At 32.2% G+C, this 25,337-nt stretch overlaps 2 protein-coding genes and 1 long non-coding RNA gene across 4 annotated transcripts in view; 2 read left to right on the forward strand and 1 right to left on the reverse strand.

The window, feature by feature from the left end:
* Positions 1-25,337, forward strand: part of LOC129907148 (protein lin-54 homolog) — a 37,910-nt gene that overhangs the window by 8,068 nt on the left and 4,505 nt on the right. Inside the window, exons 2-3 of the mRNA XM_055983217.1 lie at positions 17,514-18,718; positions 22,114-22,856. Of these exons, the coding sequence (XP_055839192.1) occupies positions 17,514-18,718; positions 22,114-22,856 (1,948 nt within the window). The remainder of the gene's footprint in view (positions 1-17,513; positions 18,719-22,113; positions 22,857-25,337) is intronic.
* LOC129907150 (elongation factor Tu) lies at positions 5,360-7,046 on the forward strand. Its single transcript, XM_055983228.1, has one exon. The coding sequence runs from the start codon at positions 5,504-5,506 to the stop codon at positions 6,941-6,943; it is 1,440 nt and encodes a 479-aa protein (XP_055839203.1). The 5' UTR covers positions 5,360-5,503; the 3' UTR covers positions 6,944-7,046.
* On the reverse strand, positions 7,146-8,160 carry LOC129907156 (uncharacterized). Of its 2 annotated transcripts, XR_008770983.1 has the most exons (3): positions 7,907-8,151; positions 7,631-7,848; positions 7,146-7,565 (listed from the first exon to the last, which is right to left on the reverse strand). It is a non-coding gene; the product is annotated as an uncharacterized LOC129907156 (long non-coding RNA). The 2 variants fall into 2 exon arrangements; XR_008770982.1 differs by lacking the exon at positions 7,146-7,565 and having other exon boundaries at positions 7,593-7,848; positions 7,907-8,160.

The following is a 25,337-nucleotide window of genomic DNA, read 5'->3' on the forward strand; positions in this document are numbered from 1 at the left end:
TTCATTTTTTTTATATTTTCTTAAGGATAACTTCAGAAGTCTAGTCATCCATTGCCAGACACCTATGACGGTTGTTTCCCCCTGCCAGACACCCCTAAACTTGCAAAAATTAGGACCCTACTTTCGTCATAGTATACCAGCTAAATTTTATATATGTTATTTGGGGACCTATGAAAAGATGTTACCTCAAGAGCCAGACAGTTTTGATGGTTGCAACACCTTGCCAGACACAATTTTCTAAAAAATGACTCAAAGTAAAAAAAAAAATTAAAAAACGACGGCAACACTTACAGTAACAAATGATACTTTTTTCAAAATCCAGAATTGTGCACTTAATTTTAATTTTTAAATCAAGTCATTTCAATCAATAGTTTTTGAAATAATTGATTTCAAAGTCAAAATTTGTGAAAAAAAAAGTTTAAAAAATTACATTGAATATTATTTGTGTAAAGACTGTGGATGTAAATACAAAATTTTCTAATAAAATAAACTGCCTAAATTAATTCCTTATCAAACGCTGAAATCCATATGTTCCTGTGCCATCTAGTTTTCGAGATATTTAAAAAATTGGAAAACTACTTTTTTATAAGATTTTAATTATAGTAGGAGATCCCACCATTGGACGACCTATTCACGTCGTTATACCAGTTGAAAGCTATATTTTCTGAAAGGTAGTGTCTAAGGAAATAAATTGCAGATGGGTTGCCTTGCCTAGCGATATCCTGTCAAGGCATAGGGTTGCCAAGCCTTAAATTTATTTTTCCGTATTTTTGAATACGCGTCCCTGCTTATATGGCAAGCCTAAGAGTTCTAAAAAAAAATATGTCATAGGAAATTTATTTTGAAAATTTTTATTTTAAGGATTTTTTAAAATTTTAAGTTTGAGTAAGTAAACAAAGGCAATAGGTAAATTTAGAAAAGGGCAAAAATCTATTTTCTAAGAAAAACGTGATAAAATTAAAATTGAAATTGGAATCGATAGATATTATAAATATATGAAAGCCAAACATACAAATAAAAAGTGTAAAAACCTACAACTTGAGATAAAGTCTTTTTAAAGTCATGACACTCAAATTCGATATTCGAGAAATAATTCATTAAAAATCAGAATAAAAGATTTTTTAAATAATTTTGATTTGATAAGTTAGAAAAAATAAAATAACTTCTATAACTTTTAGTTATATAAAATCAGAAAATACGTATAAATTGTTTTAATGTATTTTACTATACTTTTCTTTACATATTTGATTTTTTTTAAATTGAAATTTTACATTCTCATTAATTAAGGTGTTTTTGTTCATGTGGGATTTACTAAAAACTGTAGGATTTCAATATTTTTGCTGTTTTTGTCAATTAGTATCTTAAAATGTATGTAAACTTTAAATAATAAATACAAATTTGGTTTCATATGATAGATCAGGTTAATGAGTCCTCCAAATTTGAGCTGAATACGAATATAAGTTTTATTTTTGTTCTAGGTCAACCGAATCTAAAAGGGTTATTTTCTACAAACTACTCATATTTTTCAAAAATCATTTAAACAAACATAAAGCAAACGTGCTAGAATTTTTCTGAAACCAGATTTAGATTCAGGAAAGTCAAATCTTTGATAATTTCAAAAAATTATTTGAAGGAGAAAAAAAAACATTCATTTTGCAGACCAGTGTAATTGAACGCACCCAAAGTTTATCAGATTTTTTTCTACGGTTTCTGCTTCAAATTTGTGAGATAAAATTCTATGATTTGCAGAATATTTTTCACATACAAATTTTGACAGCTCATTTCTACCAATAGAAAATTCTACGTGAATACCCCTAGTAAAAATAATAAAAATTATTTAAATTTTAAGTGGAGCGATTGTATATAATTCAATTTTAAAGTTCAAATGACCTCAACTCCAAAGCGTTTCGCCCAGGTACGACAGTGGGCTCATCAGTTAGATCTATCGTACCCTTTTCCTTTTCATGAAACCGTGAAGACTGCTCGCAATATTTTCTTGTTGGGACCTTCATATTTTCGTAAGATGTGTTAATTACGTTCTCATGAGTGTTCATGCAAGAAAAAGTTTGTTTACATCCAAAACGGGGTGTATTAAAATTCCTTTAAAATATTGTGGGGTCTGATGGTTGGAAAACAAAAAGCCTTTGGAGATGCCTCAATATATTTGATGAGCGAAACAATCATCTCCAGGCAGCTCTTTGTCTAGCTGTTTCCTGTTGCGTACATCAAGTTGTTTAGCGTTGTTCTCCAATCGAGTGCGCCACCTGAGATGAGGTCTTCCTCTTCTACGTTGCCCATTGAGGTTGGGTACGAAAACTCGACGGGTGTTCATACGCTCTGTATGACCAAGCCATTTTAACTGCTGAATTTTCAGCTTCTGACCAGGTAGATGGTTGTATCTTTTCCTCCACTCTCCCTCGATGCCAATTGGACCGAACACTACCCGCTTCTTTTAAATCAACACAGAAGATTCCCGTCGCTTCTTGTCAATGTCTATGGTTCCGTCCCACAGAGCGGTTTTTTGATTTAAAACCTGTCCAAATATGTTTGAGTACATTATTCACTTCAAACAGCTACTAAAAGTTTTTGGAAGGAAAAATTTAAACTTAAGTGCTTACCCACTTATCTCCCGATAAGCCGGGAAAATTTTTGTTTTTAAATTAAAAGACAGCATGTACAATCCTGGGGCCCTATTTAGAAAAATCGATTATCGTTGAAACTACTTCGTTATCGTTGAAATGCGATTACTCGTTAATTTTTACGATTCCTATTTACTTATCGTTGAACATTCGTTTTTGTTTAGCTATCATAATATTAGGTCTGTTTGGGTTCTTTTTGCACAAAAATATGAAACCTGTCAAATTTTAAGGAGTGGGGATGAAATTCTCTCAGAGAAAGAAAAATTTTGTAAAAGTACCCAAACGCTTTTGGCACAAAATTTTTGCTACTTTTTCTACAACAACAAAAATGTAAACAACAACACCAATTGCAAAAAAAAAACAAAGAAAGGAAAAATATCAAAACATTTTGTTTTGTTTTACAAACACTTTTTTTTATTCATTTTTTCATAAATCATTTATAAAATAAAGCACTTCTTAACCATTAAAACACGAAAAATAAAAATAAAAACACAAAACATAGCCACATCGCCATGTTTGTACTTTGTATTGTTCATTAAAAAATGTAAACACAAATAAAAAAAAAAAGAAATGAATAATATTAAAAACACTTTGTTTTATTTTTGAAACACTTTTTTTATTATTTTGTTCATAAAATATTAATTTGTTTTGAGCATTACATCACTTAAAACTAAATAAATTTTAAAAAAACAAGAAAAAAATCCACGCCACCATGTTTGTAGTTTGTTTTCTTTATGTTGTGCGACAAGAACAAATAAAGAAAAACAGAGAAAGCACTACCTTTTGACAGATTTCAGATTTTTGTTCGATGAATTTTTTTGGGCAGAAATTCGCAAGAAGGGGAAATTTTTTTCTCTCTCGCGGCCATCTTTTTTGTAAAAAAAAATGTACAATTTCAGAGTACCCAAACAGGAATTGGGTTAAAAAAGTTGAAAAAAGTTGAAATATTTCTGTTTTAGGCAGTACCCAAACAGACCTATTGTTGCGTCTGCAGTTAGAATGCATAAATAATTTTAGTAAAATTCAAAGCCTTCAGGTAGACAACAGATTCCTGTCATGTCATGTCCTGTCATTCATAATGTTAACATTATCTAACGAAAATGTACTTTTTATATTTTAGAGCCAATTTTTCACCCGCCAGCTAAACCCCAGTTAAGACTTATTCCTGCGAATAGTTTTTTTTTGCATACTGACATTATTCTTCTGATTGTCTAACAGTAGGATGAAACCGCTCATGCTCCTTTAAGAAAATATAAATTAAACAAAATAAAATGTTATTCCGCATAATAAATAATCTAGTATAAATCGCCAATCTAACTGGTCAAACGTTGTACTGCTGTAGTATTCTGTGCAGTAGTGTGATTCGCTATCGTGTCAGTTAAAAAACTTCCAAGCGAATTTTTTCTGAAAATCATGTTCCATAGAAAAAAAATTCGCCTCAAACGAAGCAGAATTCGACTTTTTTTTAATCCCTCTTTTTTGAGAGATTTACACGGATTTGCACACACACTCAGAACAATTGACATTTCTCAAACGTCAAGCTGACAGTTTTCTTCGTGTGGTTTGTTTATTTGAGAACATCAACTTCAAATAAAGAGTATACATTTTAATTGAATATCGTATTTTTATTGCGGAAAAATATGAAATAAATAAAAAAAACAATGTGCGATCAAAATATATTTTTTCCTTGCATAGTTCTTGTGAAAAAGTCAAATTACTGTAACTTTTCTTCTCGTAATTGTCATCAGAAAATTTTTTCTCCGTAAAACCACAGCATACGGCCAAAATAATAACCTTCTACTTCATCTTCACTCAGATCTTAATAATAACTGCAATTTCCCTTTGATTCTGATTAAAATAACTTTATATTACCAAAGAACATAAACAAAATTATTTATCAAAGGAATCTCTGTTTTTATTTGGCAGAAATTGTTTTGGTTTCAGCTTGTGGTTCGTGTAAATATTGTTGTCAAATGACACACATACAATCGCAAAAAGAATTCGGTCTGTTGGCATGTTCCTTTTTAAGACCTAAAATTCGATTTTTTTTAGGCGATTCAAAAAATTGAAAGGAATTCGACATTAGGAATCAAAAAAACGGTATCCAAATATGATCGTTTCGCATTCCGGATGGGACGGTCCCGGACAGTTCTAAGAAAATCGTCGGTCGTGCGTTGAACTCAGGACACTTCAATTCTGTTGTGTTCTTTGATTGTCCATTCTGTAGCATTTTTCAGATATTGTTTTTTGTCTGCGGCAGTCCCCGAGTGCCACAAATCTTTTTTAATAAAAGACCATTAAAAAAGCTAATAGTCCGTCTCGACTCTCGACTAAGGCAAATTTATCCTATAAATTTGAAATGAGATAAATCTCACTTCTCACGAAGTGACTAAGAATAGGTATTAATAAATTATCTGCGAACGCACACATTTCATTTGAATCACTTCATTTCCTTACTTCATTCACTTCATTTCCAAATCAGGAGGTGAAAATCATGTAATTTCAAATATGAAATTTGTATCAGAAAATTTTCTCATTCGCTTTAACCGAAACGCTCTATAAACGACTAAAAGTACGCAAACAGATCTGTAAATTGTTCTTACTACTCGCCACTTGAGGGATATTGTTGTCGCAAGTGCAAGAATTTCTCTCATGCGATTTAGTACTATTTCATCACGAATCCAATGTAAAGTTCAAATATAGATGGCGTTGTATATTTGACAGATAAATTACTCGTAAGGTTAGTTTTACGCAATTTTTCACTCGATCTCCGTGGGGAGGCAGATAAACCAAATTTTAAAGTGAAAAATCTTTAAATTATATGTGAAAATTTCATAAAAGTACATAAAATCAACTTATCTAATATGTATGGCTATGTAGGATTGCGTGCTCTTGCACCATTGACATCATCGTTGCTAGGAAGAAGCATCAATAAGTTGATTTTGAATAAAAGAATTTTCACATGTGATTACTGCCGTAATGCTCCTTCGGTCTCGGTTGTGGCATCAGGACCCTTATTCAACCAAACTATTCGTAAATACGCAGTGGAGAAAAAAGTTTTTGAGCGTTCAAAGCCCCATTGCAATGTAGGAACGATTGGCCATGTTGATCATGGTAAAACAACACTCACTGCAGCCATAACCAAAGTTCTAGCAGACCGCAAGTTGGCTGAAAGCAAAAAATATAATGAAATCGATAATGCCCCCGAAGAGAAAGCTCGTGGTATTACCATCAATGTAGCCCACGTCGAATACCAGACTGAAAACCGACACTACGGTCATACTGATTGCCCTGGACACGCTGATTACATAAAGAACATGATAACTGGAACAGCACAAATGGACGGAGCTATCTTGGTTGTAGCAGCTACTGATGGAGCTATGCCCCAAACGAGGGAGCATTTATTATTGGCCAAGCAGATTGGTATAAGTCATATTGTGGTATTCATCAATAAAGTTGACGCAGCGGACCAGGAAATGGTTGACTTGGTTGAAATGGAAATTCGCGAGCTGATGTCTGAAATGGGCTACGACGGAGACAATGTTCCCGTGATCAAGGGTTCAGCATTATGTGCTCTCGATGACAAGAGCCCTGAGATAGGTTCAGAGGCTATCTTACAGTTATTGAAGGAAGTTGATACTTTTATTCCTACACCAGTTCGTGAGTTGGATAAGCCTTTCTTGTTGCCTGTAGAAAACGTTTACAGCATTCCTGGGCGCGGAACTGTTGTGACAGGGCGTCTGGAACGTGGTGTAGTAAAGAAAGGCAATGAATGTGAATTTGTTGGTTACAACAAGGTAATCAAGTCAACCGTTACTGGAGTAGAAATGTTCCATCAGATTTTGGATGAAGCCCAAGCTGGAGACCAATTAGGAGCACTTGTTCGTGGATTGAAACGTGATGATATTAAGCGGGGCATGGTTATGTGCAAACCAGGTTCAGTGAAAGCTCTAGATCAAATCGAAGCTCAGGTTTATATTTTGAACAAGGAAGAAGGTGGTCGTACAAAGCCATTTATGAGCTTCATTCAACTGCAGATGTTTTCGCGAACATGGGATTGTGCGGTGCAAGTGCAAATACCCGACAAAGAAATGGTTATGCCTGGCGAAGATACCAAATTAATTTTGAGACTTATTCGCCCTATGGTTTTAGAGCAAGGCCAAAGGTTCACATTACGCGATGGAAATTTGACTTTGGGAACTGGTGTGGTAACAAAAGTCTTACCGGTTTTGTCACCAACCGAACGTATGGAACTAACTGAAGGAAAGAAAGCACGCGAAAAGAAGCAAGCTGTTAAAAAATGAGTAAAACATTTACTTTAATCTATTGTTTTCACTCTTTCTTTAAGAATAGTTCATTATTTTGTATTTTTAGTTATTATAATTGATAAAAATGTCATACTAACAAACAATATATGGTATTGAGTTTTTATTGTCTTCTACGTTGTTTGTTTTTGGGTTTAATATAATTAAAATGTTAACACAAAAAAAAAAAAATTTTAGCACAAAATTGACGAAAATTGACGTGGGCTCAAAAATTTGATCTACATAGAATTATAATTATCATCACTTCACTTAAGGCTCGTGAGCATGGTATTAGGATGTTTAAACGATATGCAATAATTGCAACTGCATAAGCTTTCATATTTCATATCGTCGGCTTAGAGTGTAAACCTGCTATCTCCACTTAAGTAAATTTTACAAGGGAAAGGAAAAATCAAAAATAGTTCTTGTCAATTTAAAAGAAAAATCCAAAATGCCATTTTTTCTGTATTAGATACTCTTCATTTCATGATTAGTACTCTTCATTTCTATACGTAAGCTGATTCAAAAAGATGCGAAGTTTGGTACCTTTTTTGCATTTTTGTAAGTTAGCAGGTTTTCTTCTGTTAGTAATGCAAAAAAATATTGGATTTAGCAGGTTTTCCTACAACCATAAAAACATTGTTATAAATTGTTTACAAACAGATTTATTGATTTTCTTGTAAGTACTGGGGTCGGCATACATTCGTTGACGTATGGCCGCTATCTGCTCCTATTTTTTTCTACTGATTAAATAGAGACAGCAATAGTCAAAACGTTAACGTATGATCGTAATCGTGTGCCATGATTCCACCCCAGGTTTATTCAGAAGGAGTTGTGCCAAGAAAATATTCGTATGGAAGGAGGAGGATATCAACCTACAATCTACAATTTTTGGAAAAATTGACCTAATTTGGAAAAAAAATATTAAAAATCAATGGTAACACTTACAATAACGTGGTGTACCTTTTTGTAAAACCAAAAACCTAGTCTATTTTCTTGTTTATAGCTGTTTATATAGTATTTGAAAAGTTCATTTTCAAAATCAAAATTTTGATTGAAATTACAAAAAAAATTTAAACTAGCTATTTTTTAAATTTAATGTTGTTAAGTACTAATTTATTTCTCAAAATTCAATGTATTTTTAAACAAAAACAGGAAACATGCAAAAATCAGCCTTATCGGCAGTATAGTTTCCCTGGAAAAATGTCTCTTATTCGAAAAATCGGTATCTTCTTGGACCTTGTTCGATCAATTTTAAATTCCAGCCAAACTATTCGTTCAAAAAATTTAAAACTTTACAGACTCAAATTTAATAAGTGTAGCTATCATGTGAAAATTTTTCAGATTTTTAATTGTTATACTTTTAGAGATTTAGCTTGGTAAAAAAAGTCATTTTTTCAGACTTTTTCAAAAATCGCTTTTTACACGTTTAATACCAAAAATTTTAAAAACATACATTTTTATTCACAATAAGCATAGCATGTATATTTAAAATGCAAATTCAATTCATAGTTATATAAAAAATTAGTTTTGTATTCATTCTTCAAGTCACATCGATATTCAAAAAACGTGTTCCCGATTTAAGAAAAAGTACTGTAGTAAATAAATAAAAAACTAGTTAATTATATAACTTTGAATTGAATATAAATTTTAAATATACAAACTACGCTTATTTGTGATTAAAAATGTATGTTTTTTAATTTTTTGACATTAAACGGGTAAAAAGCGATTTTTGAAAAAGTCTGAAAAAATGACTTTTTTTACCAAGCTAAATCTCTAAAATTATAACAATTAAAAATCTGAAAATTTTTCACATGATAGCTACACTTATTAAATTTGAGTCTGTAAAGTTTTAAATTTTTTGAACGAATGGTTTGGCTGGAATTTAAAATTGATCGAACAAGGTCCAAGAAACCCCATGTTATTCCCATAAGAAACTTCAACCGCTTGGCGTCACGGGTTAGAATTAAGTTAGAGACTTGAAACTTGGAAAATATTTTTTTTAAGTTTATTTCCAACCATATAAGATTCTATGAGCATAGAAATTCTAATTATTTTAAAATAATGAACACCCTATTGTGCACCTTGCAATTCACATCATGAAAAGCCACATTTTCTATTTATGAAATAGATTCAGCTATGCTATAGATTCCGCAGTTTTGGTCAAATTCAATAAAAAAATACGCCAATTTGTGCCTAAATGTATATTCTTTCAGAATATAACCTTACTTTATTTTTTTGTTTGTTTTATTTTGCAAAAAAAATTGGGTAAAGTTGAAAAAATTGGGAAAAAAATCACTTTTTCAAGATTTGTGGGATAAAAACCTACACTTAATTTGTTTAAACAATAGACTTATATACATCATTCAAAAGGTCTGGAAATCCTCAAAAACATATAACATATTGAGAGTTGTTAGAAAAATGACTGAAATATTGATAGATTACATCGTAAGGTCTGTAAAAATGGTTTTTTGTAAATAAAAAAAAAAAAATGGAGAGTTCCAAAAATATAAAAAAAATATTTTTATGCATTATTCGACCATACGAACAGCCTACACTATGTTATTTCTCGGGTGTATTTTCAGTGTCGCACCGTGTTATTTATAAGGTAAACCAATCCTAGGGCGACGAAATGGAAACTTTGGTGATTTTATAGGGAAATATCCGGATATTGTCTGTGGCAAAAGGAAGGATGAATATTATAAAAAGAAACATCGATGATCGATTTATTTACATGATAATATCTTTTAAATCTAAAAAAAACAATTCTTGGGGTAAACGTTCACAAAAAATAAACTCCCAACTTACGTTGTTTCTGGCAAATCAAGTAATTGCATCTGCTTTTCAAAAGCTTCCGCATAGTCCTTAATAAACTGTTTTGCATTTCGGCACGTTCTTTCACATCGGCTAATACAATATTGCACAATACATTTTTTGTTTACTTTCTGCACTAAATAAAATAGGTAAATATTGGAGTTGTCAAATTCTCGAAGATATAAGTTCGAAGGTTTTTTTGTTTTGTTAAGTTGGTTGTACTTCTTTCCCGAAAATGAAATTCCGATGGAGATTCCCGATAAGGAGAAAGATTTCCGGGAGAAAAAATCAATTCCCAGGGAAATTTCTCACATGAGATTCCCGATAGGGCTGAATGTTAAGACGTTTTCGAGAATTAAAAAAAAAGAACTAAACTAATCTTTTCTAAGAAACTCCTTATTTTTTTTTTACGTGGCTGGACGTGTTGGTAAAAATCCAGTTTAGCAAAAAATGTTAATTCACTTCGGTTGAAACTCTCAATAGCTTTTATAATTCCGAAAGAACAAAAATATTCCGTGTGGAAAATTGTCCATGTGAACACCAAAAAAGAGTAAAACATAATGCAACTGCGTACATATACTGTTCCTATTCAGACTGACTTATATTGCATAGTGTTTTTTCATCACCTTTTTCAGCCTCATGTTAACTTCAGGTGATTTGCAATCAAGAATGCAGTTTCTCTTACATGTTAAGAAAATATTCTCATTTCGTATTTATTAATGAGATAACTGTTGATTTAAGAAGTTTTGATGGAGTTAGCAGGAATTCTTTGGGAAAAATGGAGTTAGTTGTTTTACTCATAACGCAATTTGGCTAACTTATAAGTTGAATAATTTTGATGTCAGACGTTGCGCCTGCAAGGTTTCAAAAGATTCGATTTTTCCTAGAGAGCATTTGAATTTTTTCCTTCGTAATTGCCTTTTGCTATCATCCGTTTATCTTTTGGATGTACATTAGGGTGGGTCAAAATACAATTTTTGGATTTTCAAAAAGGCTCAGCGGTTAAAAGGTGCTAAATGGTTGGGTTAGCTTATAAGTAAAATTTCATTTCATTATTTTAAGCCTAAGTGCCTCCGAAATGTGGTTTCATTTTTGAAAAAACCTTTTTTTTTTGACTAAAAACCACATACGCTTTGCTTAATGTATTATTATCTCATTTCTTATATAAGCTAATTCAAGAGGATGTGCCAAAAAGGTTAAGCGTGTAGGTTGAGTTGGGAAAAGAAAAAAATCGTTTTGGAGGGGGTTAATATTCGCCCCCGTTTAGCAATTTTCTAAAAAAATTATTGAATTAAGGCTTAACTACATTCACCACTTTTTGAAAAAGTAAAAAAGTGAAAATATTTTTTTTCTCGCTAGCGGGATTTTTTTTGTAAAAAAGAGTTTACAAATTGATTTTTGGACAGAAAAATAAGCATTCTGCATCATTCATTTTAATTTTCTAGCCCGAAAAACCATACAAAAATGCGTTTGAAAATTTTCACTTTTGTACTTTTTCACTTTTTGAGCCAATGTAGTTAAGGCTTTAGGAAAAAATATTATTAAAAATCAACCGTTATACCTACAACAACATGTTATACCTTTTTGTTGAGCCCAAAATCTCCTTTCTATTTCGCTGAGCCCAAAATCTCCTTTCTATTTCGCTTTCAAATAAAGCTGGTTTATAAAACAGTTTTTGAAAAATTAATTTTCAAAATCAAAATTTTGAAAAAATTTTTTTTAATTAGCGAACTAATTTTTTTTCAAAATTTTATGTGATTAAGTACTATTTAAGTTTTCAAAATTCAATGCTCTTATTTGTTTTCAAGCAAAAACAGAAAACCGGATGCAAAAATGTTTTGTCGTTTTTGAGAAATTAAAAAAAAAAACTACATTTTTCTAAAGCCTTAACTACATTGGCTCAAAAAGTGAAAAAGTATAAAAGTGAAAATTTTCAAACGCATTTTTGTATGGTTTTTCGGGCTAGAAAATAAAATAAATGATGCAGAATGCTTATTTTTCCGTCCGAAAATCAATTTGTATACCTCTTTTTTACAAAAATATCCCGCTAGCGAGAAAAAAAATATTTTCACTTTTGTACTTTTTCAAAAAGTGGTGAACGTAGTTAAGCCTTAAGACTTCTTAATTAATTTATGAAACATTATATATTTCTTTTATTATTTTTAAGGGAATACCACGCCTCCAAGGCAGAAAATCTGATGTTTGAATATGTTTCCTTTGCATAAACTACAATTCTACAAAGTTTTAAGATTTTAGGGTATTCAGAAGTATACTTTTTAATAAATTGATATTAATTCTACCAAAATGGGCGGTTACCACGCCCCCTGAATGTAGAATCTCAATTTTTCGATTTTTTCTTTGTATGAACTTCAAGATCCATGACCATAACAAGTTTAAATGAAAACTAGAAGTTTGCAATAATTTGTATCATTTGTTAGTTAGTATGTTAGTGAGTAAATCAGCTATTCTTTTTGCTTTTTTAAAGCCTTTTTCTCAGAAACTACTAATCCTACGTAGCTCAAAGTTTTTGAGGAGCTTGATTTTGACTATGTTAACAAATAAAACGAGTTTGAAATGTTTGACATTATTGAAACAAAAGTTAGAATGGTTCGAAAACAGCCTGAGTTTTTTCCTAATGGTGTAGGACCAAAGTTCATAGAGAACTTGGCTGGGCAACCGGAGGCAGAAGATAAAGTCTGATTATAACCAAACTTTATATTATTGTTCTATTTACAGTTTGGCACCTTTTCATCACTGTGCCCGTAAAAAAATCAGCAAAAAAAATTTCTCCATACATTTGTGACCCAGCATTAGGCTGGGTACATTATTATTTGTTATTCAATTTTCATTAAAAAATTGAAAATAAAGAGGTTTTTTAGAAAAAAGTAGTTTTGGTTTTTTGTTAATTTCTCGAAAATGACAAGATATTTTGGAATCCGGTTTTCTGTTTTTGTTTTAAACAAACAAAAGCATCCAATTTTAAAAACTAAATAAGTACTTAATTACATAAAATTTTGAGAAAAATTAGTTTGAAATTTTTTTTCCAACTTTTTTTTCAAAATTTTGATTTTGAAAATTAATTTTTCAAAAACTGTACCATAAACTGGCTTTATTTAAAATTTTTGTAAAAGACTAGGTTTTCGGCTTTACAAAAAAGTATAGCACGTTGTTGTTGATTTTTAATTATTTTTTTTTTCCAAATTAAGTCAATTTTTTTTTTAAATTGCCCCTCCCCACTAAACGAAGGGGAATAGACCCCCCTCCCATTCGATTTTTTTCTTTTCTCGACCCAACCTACACGCTCCAGCTTTTTGCCATATTACTCCTGAATCACCACGAAACGAATACGTTTTCAGACTGATTTTTATTTGCTAAAATAGTGGTGTTTATTTGTGTCTTTGAACCAGGCAGCGATTACAGTTGTTAAATACTGATTCGACTAAAACTTGTCAAACAGATGGATGCCAATAATGATGGAAAGATCTGGAAAATTGATCTAATGTCGTTTTCTTTCACACTATTAAGGAGTACTCTAAATTTTTACTCCTTTTTCTGGAGTGATAGAACATAATGAAAGAAATTATTTTTTTTTGTAATTGTGTGACAAGCCAAAAATGGATAATTTCCTTGAAAAAATAGGGATAACAGGTCTAAGGAAAAAATTTTTGAATTGGAAAAAAAAATTATATTTATAACATTATGAAGCATAATAAGCGTTCGTTGATAAGTCTGCTTCTACACGAAGACGCAAGGAGCAGAAATTATCTTCGTATTTTGTTTGGATTTTCGTTTCGGTGCGTCGCGCGCTTTTACACGTAGTATTTTTTTGAAGACGCAAATTTGACCGCTATTTTCTTTGGTTTTATTTTGTTCTTGTTTTCGTATGACGACTTCTACGGGAAGACGTCAGTCCATGAAGTCAAATGTAGAAGTATTGGTAATCACTCCGTCACTCCTTCAAAATTTTGGGAGTGAAGAATTCACTCCAAAAATTCACTCCTTTTTCAATTTTGGAATTTGAAATCACTCCTTTCGGAGTGATTATATAGCTAGGAGTGTCACTCCTTGAATTATGGAAAACGACAGAAGAATCAACGAAAATAATGGAAGAAATATATATGGCGGAATATAATATAATAGGAAATAATTCATAATGGTTGTTTTTGTTAATAACAAAAGAATTTTAAAGAAACACTTTTCGCATTTTTCTCTTTTCAAACAAAATTTTAAAATGTCAAACTTCAAATTCATAAGTGTGTGTGCAAATCGGTGTAAATCTGACTAAAAATGTGGATTAAAACCGGGGTGCTCCGTAGTACTAAAATTACACCGGAGTAATTTTTTTTTACACTTTTGTGGCGTCAAAGAACACAAAACCTCGAAAAGTGCACTCATTGGAGTGAAAGAAAACGACATAAGATAAAAAATAAATGCATTTTTTTTTGCCAAACGAAGGCAAAATTTGTCTAAATCAGTTTTTTGACAGACTAAATCAAATAATAAATAAGGTTTTTAATGAAAAAAAATCTTAGACAGAACAATTCACAGTAGCACAACCCTTCAAGCAAGAAAACGGATTTCAGAAAAGACACTCCGACCGAGAAAAACGGGGTTGCACTCACACACTTGCAACTTTTTGTGTATGAACACAAAGTCGAAGGAGAAATCGTGGTGAAAAAAAACAACACATATAAAATCGGCTCCGCCGTGATTATAATTTCCATACTAATTTGAGCCGCCTTCGGACCCGTTTCTGAGCCGAAGTCGGACTCAGCTACGCCTAAGGTGGAGCGAATTCGGACCGAGGTCGGACTTGTTTGCTTGAAGGGAAGTTTGTAAATACTGTCAGAACAAGAAAGAACATAAAACTTCGTATTTAACTTAGAGGATATAATATATGGAGTGCTTGTGCTGTTAGTACCGTGAAGCTTTTATAGAGGGCTCTAGTTTCTTTAAGTTTTTCGATGAGTGCATGCCTCCATTTTATTTTCATTTGATGGCTGTCATCAACAAGAGTGTTTATTTACAGCTGCGGAACCGGACTCGCACTGAAAAACGAAGGCAGCGACCCCTATCCATGTATATGGCGTTACAATGTATTAAGTATAGGAACAAGCACTCCATATATTATATCCTCTAAGGTATTTAACAAGATTGACAGTTGTCAATATCATTTGAAAGGAACTACATTCTAAATGGTTTAAGATAATAGGTCTGTTTAATGAAAAATATCTAGGACAGAACAGACCAGAGCAGCACAAGTTTGTAAATATTGTCAAAACAAGAAAGAACAGAAAAGTTCAATTTCGTATTTAAGAAGATTGACAGTTGTTTAAAATTCGAAAATCATTGGTTGAAATAATTTTTTACTAAAATAAATGATTTGCTAGCACTTCTACTATTCATGTAATTTTTTTTTTTTTTTGTTATTAATCAAAAATTCTTAATAAATTAACTTTTTAAAATCATATTTTCTGTAATTTTTATCACAAAAGCAGGAGCAGAAAAACTTGAACTTTTCTGTGCTGAACAACTTCATGAAACATAAAATGATAGATTGTAGAACAAGTTGGGCGAGATTTTTTTTCATGAAACACAAAAACTTGTACTTTTCGGATCTTTTCTGTGCGGATCAGATTCATTAAACAGACCTAATACGTAAGTATAAGGTATAATAAAATGCTACCAAACTGCCTAAACATAAAAAATAAGTTTACATACATGCATGTTGGGAACGATGCAAATTGATATTCAACACGTCCTTTGAGGCCGTCAATGTCCCATAAACATAAAAATAAAACGTTAATTAAAATTCAAAAGTTGAACACATTTGTCATGTTTAGGTTTTGCCAAACTCTTGGTTAGTATGTCAGCGCCCATATCTTCTGTTGAACAATATCTAAACAATTTGTTCATTCTTAATTTCTTCTTTAATGTGATGGTATTTTATGTCGATGTGTTTACTTCGCTTGTGAAGTACCGGATTACACGCAACTTCTGTGCACCCTGGTTGTCAATGTGCAATGTTACTAATTCGCCGCGCCGTTTGACCATCCCACCTCCATATACAGATTCTTTTGCTGCATCCGATGCCGCCATATATTCTGCTTCTGTACTGTTTAAAGCAACGGACTGTTGCTTTCTGGATTCCCATTATCAGTGAATTTCCAATGAAAAAGACAAATCCTGTGTATGACTTACGATTTGAGCCATCACCGCCCCAGTCAGCATCAACATATCCATTGATCCATAGTTTTTATGACCTTTTGTAAACCAGTTGGTTGTCACAGGAACAACCTTTTCAGTGCTTTTATCTTAGAAACTGTAGAGTATCCAACCATGGTGAAAGATTCACCCTTTGCCTCGAATTTACTGCTCTTTGGTTTCTTCAGGCCTACAGCTACACAACCGAATGCACGCATATGTTTAACATTAGGTTTTTTGCCATACCATGCTTCAAACGGTGTTTTATTGTCCAGAATATTTGTTGGACATCTGTTTCTGATGTACGAGGCAGTCATCACAGCTTCAGCCAACAAATTCTTTTCAGCACCCGAGTGAAAACAAGGAACGCGCCATCTCTACAGGGTTCTATTAGCCCGCTCTGACACCCCATTTTGTTTTGGTGTGTAAGTGCCTGGCTACACAGTGTTGTGCCCAATCACGTTCCAATTCACATTTTCTAGGAACAAACGTCAAAGTGAAGAAAATCCTCACCCCTCTTGCCTACAAGCTGACTGGTTATGCGATTGAAAAATCACCGTGTAGCCCGGCACTAAGGAACGGTGAGCTCTCTTTGTATTCTGTTCTTTTGCAGAAACTCTTCAAATTCAGCATTGACATACTATTTGCCGTTGTCGCTCCGAATCGGTTTGTCGCTCAATTTGTATTTAAAAATGCGCTTCACTTTTCGCCTTCATAAAATAAACATAGATTTTTCTGGACATATAATATATGAATGTGATGAAATATCGGAAGCCGCTTAGTGATTCTACGTTAAACGGTCCACAAACATCTGAATGCACAAGTTCAACAAGTTCAAACAGTTGCATTGATCTGTGTTCTGACTCTTTGGCGAATGAATTGTGCTAACCATACATGTTTTGCAGAGGTTATTTTTTTGGGAAATAAGAAAAATTCAGTTTAAAAAGGTTTATAGCTAATAATCTTCGTTTCTTTCTTAACCTCAATCTAGGGCCAGAGATTTGAATAGAGCCCAATGTACAAGCATTGTGAATATGAGTAGGTACCTACTGTTTGCTTTTATTATTATTCATTATACATCTTCAACGATGTGACCACACGCTATATTTTAGTTTGTTTTTTGAATTTAAGCAATTTGGCTTCGTTTATTCTAAAATTCACTTTACAAATAATCATGCTTTGATTAGTATATTTATGATGTAACTAACACGGACGCACCAGTGCGAGGTGCATTAAACTCTATTTAACTAATTTTGCATATCGTGGGTGAAACCAGAAAAGTGTGTAACTCCATTTTAGCAAATTTTATAGGAGAGTAAAAAAACAAAATCGTTTTGAAGGCATTTGTATGAGTTTTCATTTTCTAATTTGCTAATAAAATAAAAACTATGAACTTTAAGGGGATTCTGAGTTTAAGGAACGGTAGATATTAGGTTTGTCTAACAGATGGCATTCAAATCTAATTTTCAGAAAATTTGGAGTTACACACTTTTCTGGTTTCACCGACAATATCGCTTATAAAATTAATACTTTTTTATTTTCTGTTTCCTAGGCGATAAAAATATTAAAACTGAGGAAATTAACTTTGAAGACATCTTGAAATCCGATGAAGATGATGCTGGTGGGAACAAGGATACCGGTTCCGAAGAAGATTTTGAAAATGAGCTAGAAATCGAAGAACATCCAGAAGAAGACGAAGAACACGAAAATGACTATGAAGACGAACATGAAGACGAGTTCATAAACAATTTTGATGAAGATTATGACAATGAAGAAGATCTGGAAAAAGAACAGAAAAAACTGACAAAACAACAACAAAGCGAACAATTTACGATACAAAACCCACAAACTAAAACTATAACAATTGTACGTAAAGATATCAAAAAGCTCACTAGTTCACCATCAGCCTACAAAAGTTCTTCAACGCAACCGACTATTTTAAACAGTATGATGCAAAATAAAGTTGTAGCATCTTCTACTGGGCTTATTAGATTAGCCCCAAGATCAACGGCGACAACCATCGCAAACCCCTCTCCGTCGATGTCATCCTCGCCAATGACAACCGTTACCAAAAATGCAAATGGAAAAATAATATACTTACAGCGACCGGGTGGAAAAAGCGTTCCAGTTCGTGTTCCAACTTCTATTGCAACGAATACATCCGCAAACAATAAAACAAAGCAGACAGTTGCCATTCATGTGATGCGAACTCCAGATGGTAATTTTGTGCCTTACAAATCTGGCAAAGAGATAAGCTCCAACAGCTCAGTAATGGGAAGCAACAAGTTGATTGGAAACACTGGTGGTGGAAAAGTGCTCATGAAAGCTCCAATTAAATCTCCTCCTAGTTCCACTGTTCCCTCAGGATCAAGATCAATGGGATCAACAGTTATTTCAGCTATTGAATCAAAGCCTAAAGTACGGCAAGTAATAACTACAAGGCAAGTTATAACAAATCCAAATAATGGGGGTAGCAAAGTTATGGTGCAGGGTACAACTGGTACATCGCGACAAGTTATGGTATCAGGAAATATGATTAAAATGTCACCGAACACTTCAAGTGGGCAACTACAAGCCGTTCAAATACCTGGCAAGCCAGGTATTCAATATGTTCGAGTTTTAAATAGTACACAAGGTGCAATGTCACAACACAAAGTTACCTCGTCTGATTCTTCGACTACACACAAGTACACAGTCTTAAACCAACCCAACAAGCAATCCATTGTTGTTAAGTCTCCATTGACTGACAAGGATCGGGTAAGTTTATTAGGCGATTTGTTTTTTATAAATATTTTGGAATTTGAGTGCTCCCAAAGGCTTATATGGTTGAAAAAATATATTCCTCATGTTTCAAATCCCTAAACTTTTATATGAGAATAGCATAGAGTTTTAATAAAGCATCCAATGTTTTTAATTTAAGGCAAAAAAGGCGTATTAATTTAATGAATTAATTTTACTGTATTATGTTAATTTTTTTTTCATATTACTGTCACAAAAGCGTGAATTGCATCGGTTTTTTTTTCTTAAGTCATATTTTACAATAACACTGTGTTTCAAAATAAATATCATGTCAATTACTTTGAAAATGACCTAGCACAGGTTGTAGGTATTACTGAGTACATCATATTCCGGCAATTGAATTTTTTCGTAGACCCTCAAAACTTCAAGTTATCGTCAAAAAACCGTTTTTCAATGTTTTCAGATTTCAACGATTTTTTACTCAGCCATTTTTTGGTCAATTTCTGATTTTTGTACAGTTCTAAACAGAGGAGTAACTACTTGTTCTTTTTGAAAATATTTTTTTATTATGCTCAAGCACTAAATTGGGTGTAGATTTTATGGGTTGAATCTCAAAGTACAACATTTTTTCACCGTTTTTTAGCGTTCGGAGACCGTTTTAAGCTATATTTTGTGTTTGGAAATTTTTTTAACAGTTTTATTGTTCTATTTATGTTGAATCAAGAAAGCTTTTATTCATTAAAACAGTTAGGAATTGTGGAAGTTATGGTTTTTTTACTCGAGAAAGAAAGAAGAATGGGCAAATTGGTCCTCCTAGCGTCCACGAATGAGATATACATCGTTGGAAAGCTTTGTTTTAGTACATCATTTTTGTATATGGACACAAATCTGTAAACCATGGGGTTCAAGCAGTACATGGCAACGAAGATTGCAATTAATGAACAAATTATTTTAAATATTTTTCCGATAAAATTACCAAACGGATTACTTTTGGTGACTTTTATGCAGTCCGATATTAAGGAGCTTTTATACTTATGGTCGTCAACAGGAATATCATTATTCTTGATCACTAAATAGTACCAAAATTCTGCTTTCTGTATTTGATTTCGCAAAGTGTTTTTCGTATTTTTTTTTGATTATTTATTCTAAGCATCTCCCAGTGGATTTGACCGATATTTTGTCATTCAATAATTTACCTACGAATTGTCTTTGGTTTGCGACCCTCAAAATGGAAGAAAACAGACGCGAGTTTTGTGTTGTATGTGACCGTTCTGTATTGCTACAGCGCCGACATTTAGTAACAGAAACCTTCCTTACTGCGATCAAGAAATTTTAGGATGGGAATACATTAGGTAAAATTCGTTTTATCCTCTTCAGGTAAGAGATGCATAGTAGATCTTAGCAATATTATACATATATTCTTGGTAATACGGAATCGAAAGGAAAGAAGAAATGCTTTTTAATATTTTTATTGCACTTTTTTAACAGGGCGTCGCGTCGCACTATCGGTAATTGTGCACATGTAATATTGATTTTATGATATCTATCTTAGGCCCGACATCAAGGCGAGCTCATACCACCAGCTTTCAACATGAATAACGATATTCTTGATAATATTCTCATGTAATGTAAGAGAATTCTATTTTTTTTTTCGATTTCGCAAAGTGTTTTTTATATTTTTGGTCGCTTATTTTACCCATCTCTCATTGTTCACTAGGTGGACCAGCTCCCATATATTTTTGCCCATTATCCTTTCAATTTATTGCAAAAAACCCCAATTTTCATGATTTTTTGAAATGTTATAAAAATTTTGAGGGTGTTTGGGCAAAATTGACTGCAGATGCGGATTCAGCACGTCAAAGATAAAGATAGGCAGGTCCGGTCAAAAGTATTGGCACTTTTTTTTTGGGCAAGAAAATATGAACGGTATTTAAAATATATATATGAGCAACCAAAATCGATATCAAAATTTTTTAAACGTATTTACAAAGAATAACAATTTTCTAAAAATTCAGACCATACAAAACTTTCTACCATTATTATGAACAGAGAAATTAATTGAAATTAATAAATTGTCCAAAAAATTGAAATTTCTTTCTCGAGTAAAAAATCACAACTTCCACAATATCTAAATAATTTTGATGAATTAAAACTTTTTTTATTCAGCATAAATAGAACAATAAAACAAAACACAAAATGTAGCTTAAAACGGTCTCCGAACTCTAAAAAACAGTGAAAAAATGTTGTACTTTGAGATTCAGCTTATAAAATCTACACCCAATTTGGTGCTTGAGCATAATAAAAAAATATTTTCAAAAAGAACAAGTAGTTACTCCTCTGTTTAGAACTGTAAAAAAATCAGAAATTGACCGAAAAACGGCTGAGTAAAAATCGTTGAAATCTGAAAACATTGAAAAACGTTTTTTTGACGATAACTTGAAATTTTGAGGGCTTACGAAAAAATTCAACTGCCGAAATATGATGTACTCAGTAATACCTACAACCTCTGCTCATTTCCAAAGTAGTTGACATGATTTTTATTTTGTAACACAGTGTAATTATTCTAATACATACCTATAAAAAAATTAGAAATCTGTCAAATCGCATACAAATGTTAAAATTTCCCTTTTTAAATGGTGACATCAAAGTTATAACATTTGAAAATACCGAGCAAAGCTCGGTCACCCAGATTCTATTGTTAGAACATCTCTGTACTATGTTCTATGTACATTTTTTGTTTGTTTGTATTCATATTGTAATTTATATAATTTATATTTATACTTAGGTATTTTTTTGTATAAAAAAACATTTAAAATAATAACACCGGCACACAAAATAAAAAAAAAGTGTCATGTACCAGGAACCAGACCTACTTTCTATATGTTTTTGGGCACGCTGAATCCGAATTTCAAGTCCGTTTGGCCCGGTCTCACTCCAGTTTTGAGCTGTGACTGCATTTTGTTTGGATTTTTATGACTTTTTTGGAGTTTTTTTTTTAGTTTTTTGCGTTTTTCTCAAAACTGAAGGGTGTTCGGGCAAAACGGACTTGAAATTCGAATTCAGCCTTCCCGAAAACATATAGAAAGATAGGTCTGGTTCCTGGTACATGACACTTTTTTTATTTTGTGTGCCGGTGTAATAATTACAAATAGTTTGGTTGAAAAGTTTGGTTTAAAAATTTTTCAAAGAGCAAAACCCCATGTTATTCTCATAACACACTTCAGTTGCTTGGAGGCACTAATAAGAATTAAGTTATAGACTTGAAACCTGAGAAATATTTTTTATTGTTCATGTGCAACCATATAAAATCCTGGGAGCATACAATTTTCAAAATGCTCAGATAAGAACCGCTGTAATGTTTATATTTACTATTCGTTATGTAAAAAAAGTAACTTGTGTTTTCTCTTTATCAGCACATTAAAATGACGACAGTGCCAACTTATCGAAAAATAAATGACGTAATAGTGCGAACAAATGAAAGCGGAGCACAAAACTTAGTGCGGGCTCAGAAGATTTCCCAAATCAATTCGCAAATTGGAAGATTTTGTAGTACTTCGAATGTAAAAACTCAAAATAAATCCGATGCGCCTGCAAATAAATGCTTTGTTGTATCCAAAGCATCGTTGATTCGCAATTCAGTTACTAGTCAAAATCAGAAAATAATGCAACAACGTCAATCTATAATTGAATCAAGAACAAATGCGTCATCAGTTGCAGTTAACTCAAAAACTTCACCACCACCAGCAAAGAAACTTTTTAGTATCCTTCGGCCCACAACCACTGAATTGCAACAAATTAAATCGGAAGTCAAGGCTGAGCCTTTGTCTTCGAAGCAAAAGGCTGAGCCTTTTATATCAAAGCCTAGTAAATCCACTGCAACTCTTTTGACGAATATTGCTGTTGCCAAAGCAGCGAATAGATTATCGCTGACGGGAACGTCACCCCCACCGTCTGATGACTCCAGCAACGTTACTATTCGACGAAAACATTGTAACTGCACCAAATCCCAATGTTTGAAGTTGTACTGCGATTGTTTCGCCAATGGAGAATTCTGTCAAGATTGCAATTGTAAGGATTGTTTAAACAACTTAGATAATGAAGACGAACGGCAGAAGGCAATACGAATTTGCCTAGAAAGGAATCCAAATTCTTTCAAGTAAGTATGAATCGATGAAGCCAAGTCAAACTAAGGACAACCATAATTTTAATGCTTTACTAGGAATGTAATCAAAAAATCAGTATCATCATAATTCATTATCATCAAAAGGGAAATTATATAAACCAAAATGGAAATGGAACATTTCTAGGACAAATTAATTATGTTTGGCATTTCAGTAATATTAGCTGGGTTTTATTTTCCTCGTGATCCAGATCAGATCATTGTTTTTATTAACTTTACAACAAAAGCAGGATTTTGTTTTGTAATTACACAGCTATTGTTTCGCAAATTAATTAATGATCTGATCCGGATCACGAGGAAAATAAAACACAGATATTGTTTATAAATGATATAGTTTTATAGAATTAATAATAATAGCGATTGATGTAGTCCTACACGTATATAGAATTAGCAAATCAGAGGGTTAAAGTATGATTTGTGTTTTGCATCAGAGGTCCAAGGATTATTTTTCCTTTTGCCTATAAAAAGGGAGGCGGTTCTCAATTCATCCGTTTTATTTTTTTATGTTTGTTACCTCAGAAGTTTCGGCTGGGTGAACCGATTTTAATGATTCTTTTTGTATTTGAAAGCTGGTGCTATTTTGACTCTCTCCTATCTTTATTTTAGCTGTTCCGAGTTCCGTATCCGAAAATATTTTTATAATTCATAGGTGTTTCGAAAAACGAACGGACCTACAATCCGACAATTTTTTAAGGTTTTCAATCCGGGTAGCAATTTGCTTCCGGAAAACAATATTCTCCAACAAAAAAGTCGAATGGAAATTAAAACAACCGTTTTCAATCCGCATGGATCAATTTTTGTTTCCGTTTTATAATTCGAACGAATATTAGAACACTATGTATGGCTAAATACGCTTAATTTCGGGAAGAGAGGAATAGACCCTCACTCAATCTTCACGATGCGATCAATAGAACTCAGATACATCAATTGAAAACCAAAACTCACTAACTGCAATTATTTTTGTATGTAGTTAGTAGGTTTTGGTTGTCAACCGACAATGTAAGCTGTTTAAGCGGTTTTGTTTTGGAGATTTTTCTGTTAATTTTTTTTTTTTTGTTTGAATTCAAACTTTTCAAAAATAGAGCCGATATCGTGATTTAAAAAATCTTATATCTTAAGTTCTATTCGTCGCATCATCAGCTTAGGGAAAATGACAAAGCATCAGTTTTATTCAGAATGTAAACTCGTGTGAATGTAGGCATTCACATTAATAAAAAAAACTCGCGTGGTTTAATCCCTGAAAACCATATAAAGCCGCAAGTTAAAGTTACCAGATTTTTGAGTTTGTATACAAAAAAATGTTTATATAATTTTTCAATATAATAAATGACAAGAAAAACTTCTTATACTTACTTATTCCTTAAGCCGACCTTTCACGAGTTGATTTTAGCCACATAATATGCTTCACGTTTAAAGTCGACTAGGTCCCTACCAGAGAACCAAACGAGTCGAGTATTGTTTTCGAACATCGAGTACATACTCGAAATAAAATGCACGACTGGGTCGCACGAACTTGCTCTTAGAGTTCAAGTTAATCAAATTTTTAAGACTTTTTATATAGAAATTTGGAAAATGTAGGTACCTACTATATGGGTACAAAAAAATATAAAATTCGTTTTAAAAAAAAAATAATATACAATCTGAAATCAAATTGCCCCCCAAAACAAGTATGCAGTTTTGATTAATATATTAAGATGCATTTTTAGAAAAAAAAAATTAAAAATCGTTAGAGCCGTTATTTAAAAAACTATTTTTTTTTAATAATTATTTGGAAAAAAAGTTTTAAAATAAAATTGGTATGCCATTTTGTAGAAAACACTGATCAACATCTAAACACAAAATTTCAAAAAAATTTAATGTTCCGTTTTTGAAAATTTAATTTTTCAAAAAAAAATTTTTAAAATTTTTTTTAAAATCCAAAAATTATTTTTTTCGAAATTTTATTTTCAAACTTATATTAAAATTGTAAAAATGCTTCTTCACAAAAAGTGTCGTTGAAATTGAATAAGCAGTTTCGGAGAATCGGATTTGAAAAAAAAAACGGTTCTATGGCAGGTACCGTTAATAATGATTTTCAAAAAAAAAATTTTCATAGAAGATAGACCTTGTTTTACAACTAACATTTGAATTTTTTAAACAAAATCGTTGGAGCCGTTTTTGAGCAATTTCAACTTTACTAAAATCGGTACATGACAAGTACCGTTAGAGTCGCCAAATAATGCTACATACCAAGTTTGAAGTTAATCGGTTTATCCGTTTAGGCTGTAGCTCCTTATAAATACAGACAGACAGACAGACGGACTTCCGACACTTTTTTGGCATTCTCTACCATCAGTAATTAATTTAAATTAATTTTGAGAAGATAATGAAATGAAGAAAAACATATAGGTACCTTAAAATAAAATTAAAAAAAATTCAGAAAAAAAACAGACACATCAAATAAAACTTAATGGTAGA

This window comes from Episyrphus balteatus, chromosome 1, assembly GCF_945859705.1.
Source record: "Episyrphus balteatus chromosome 1, idEpiBalt1.1, whole genome shotgun sequence".
In the NCBI taxonomy this organism is placed as follows: Eukaryota; Metazoa; Arthropoda; class Insecta; order Diptera; family Syrphidae; genus Episyrphus; species Episyrphus balteatus.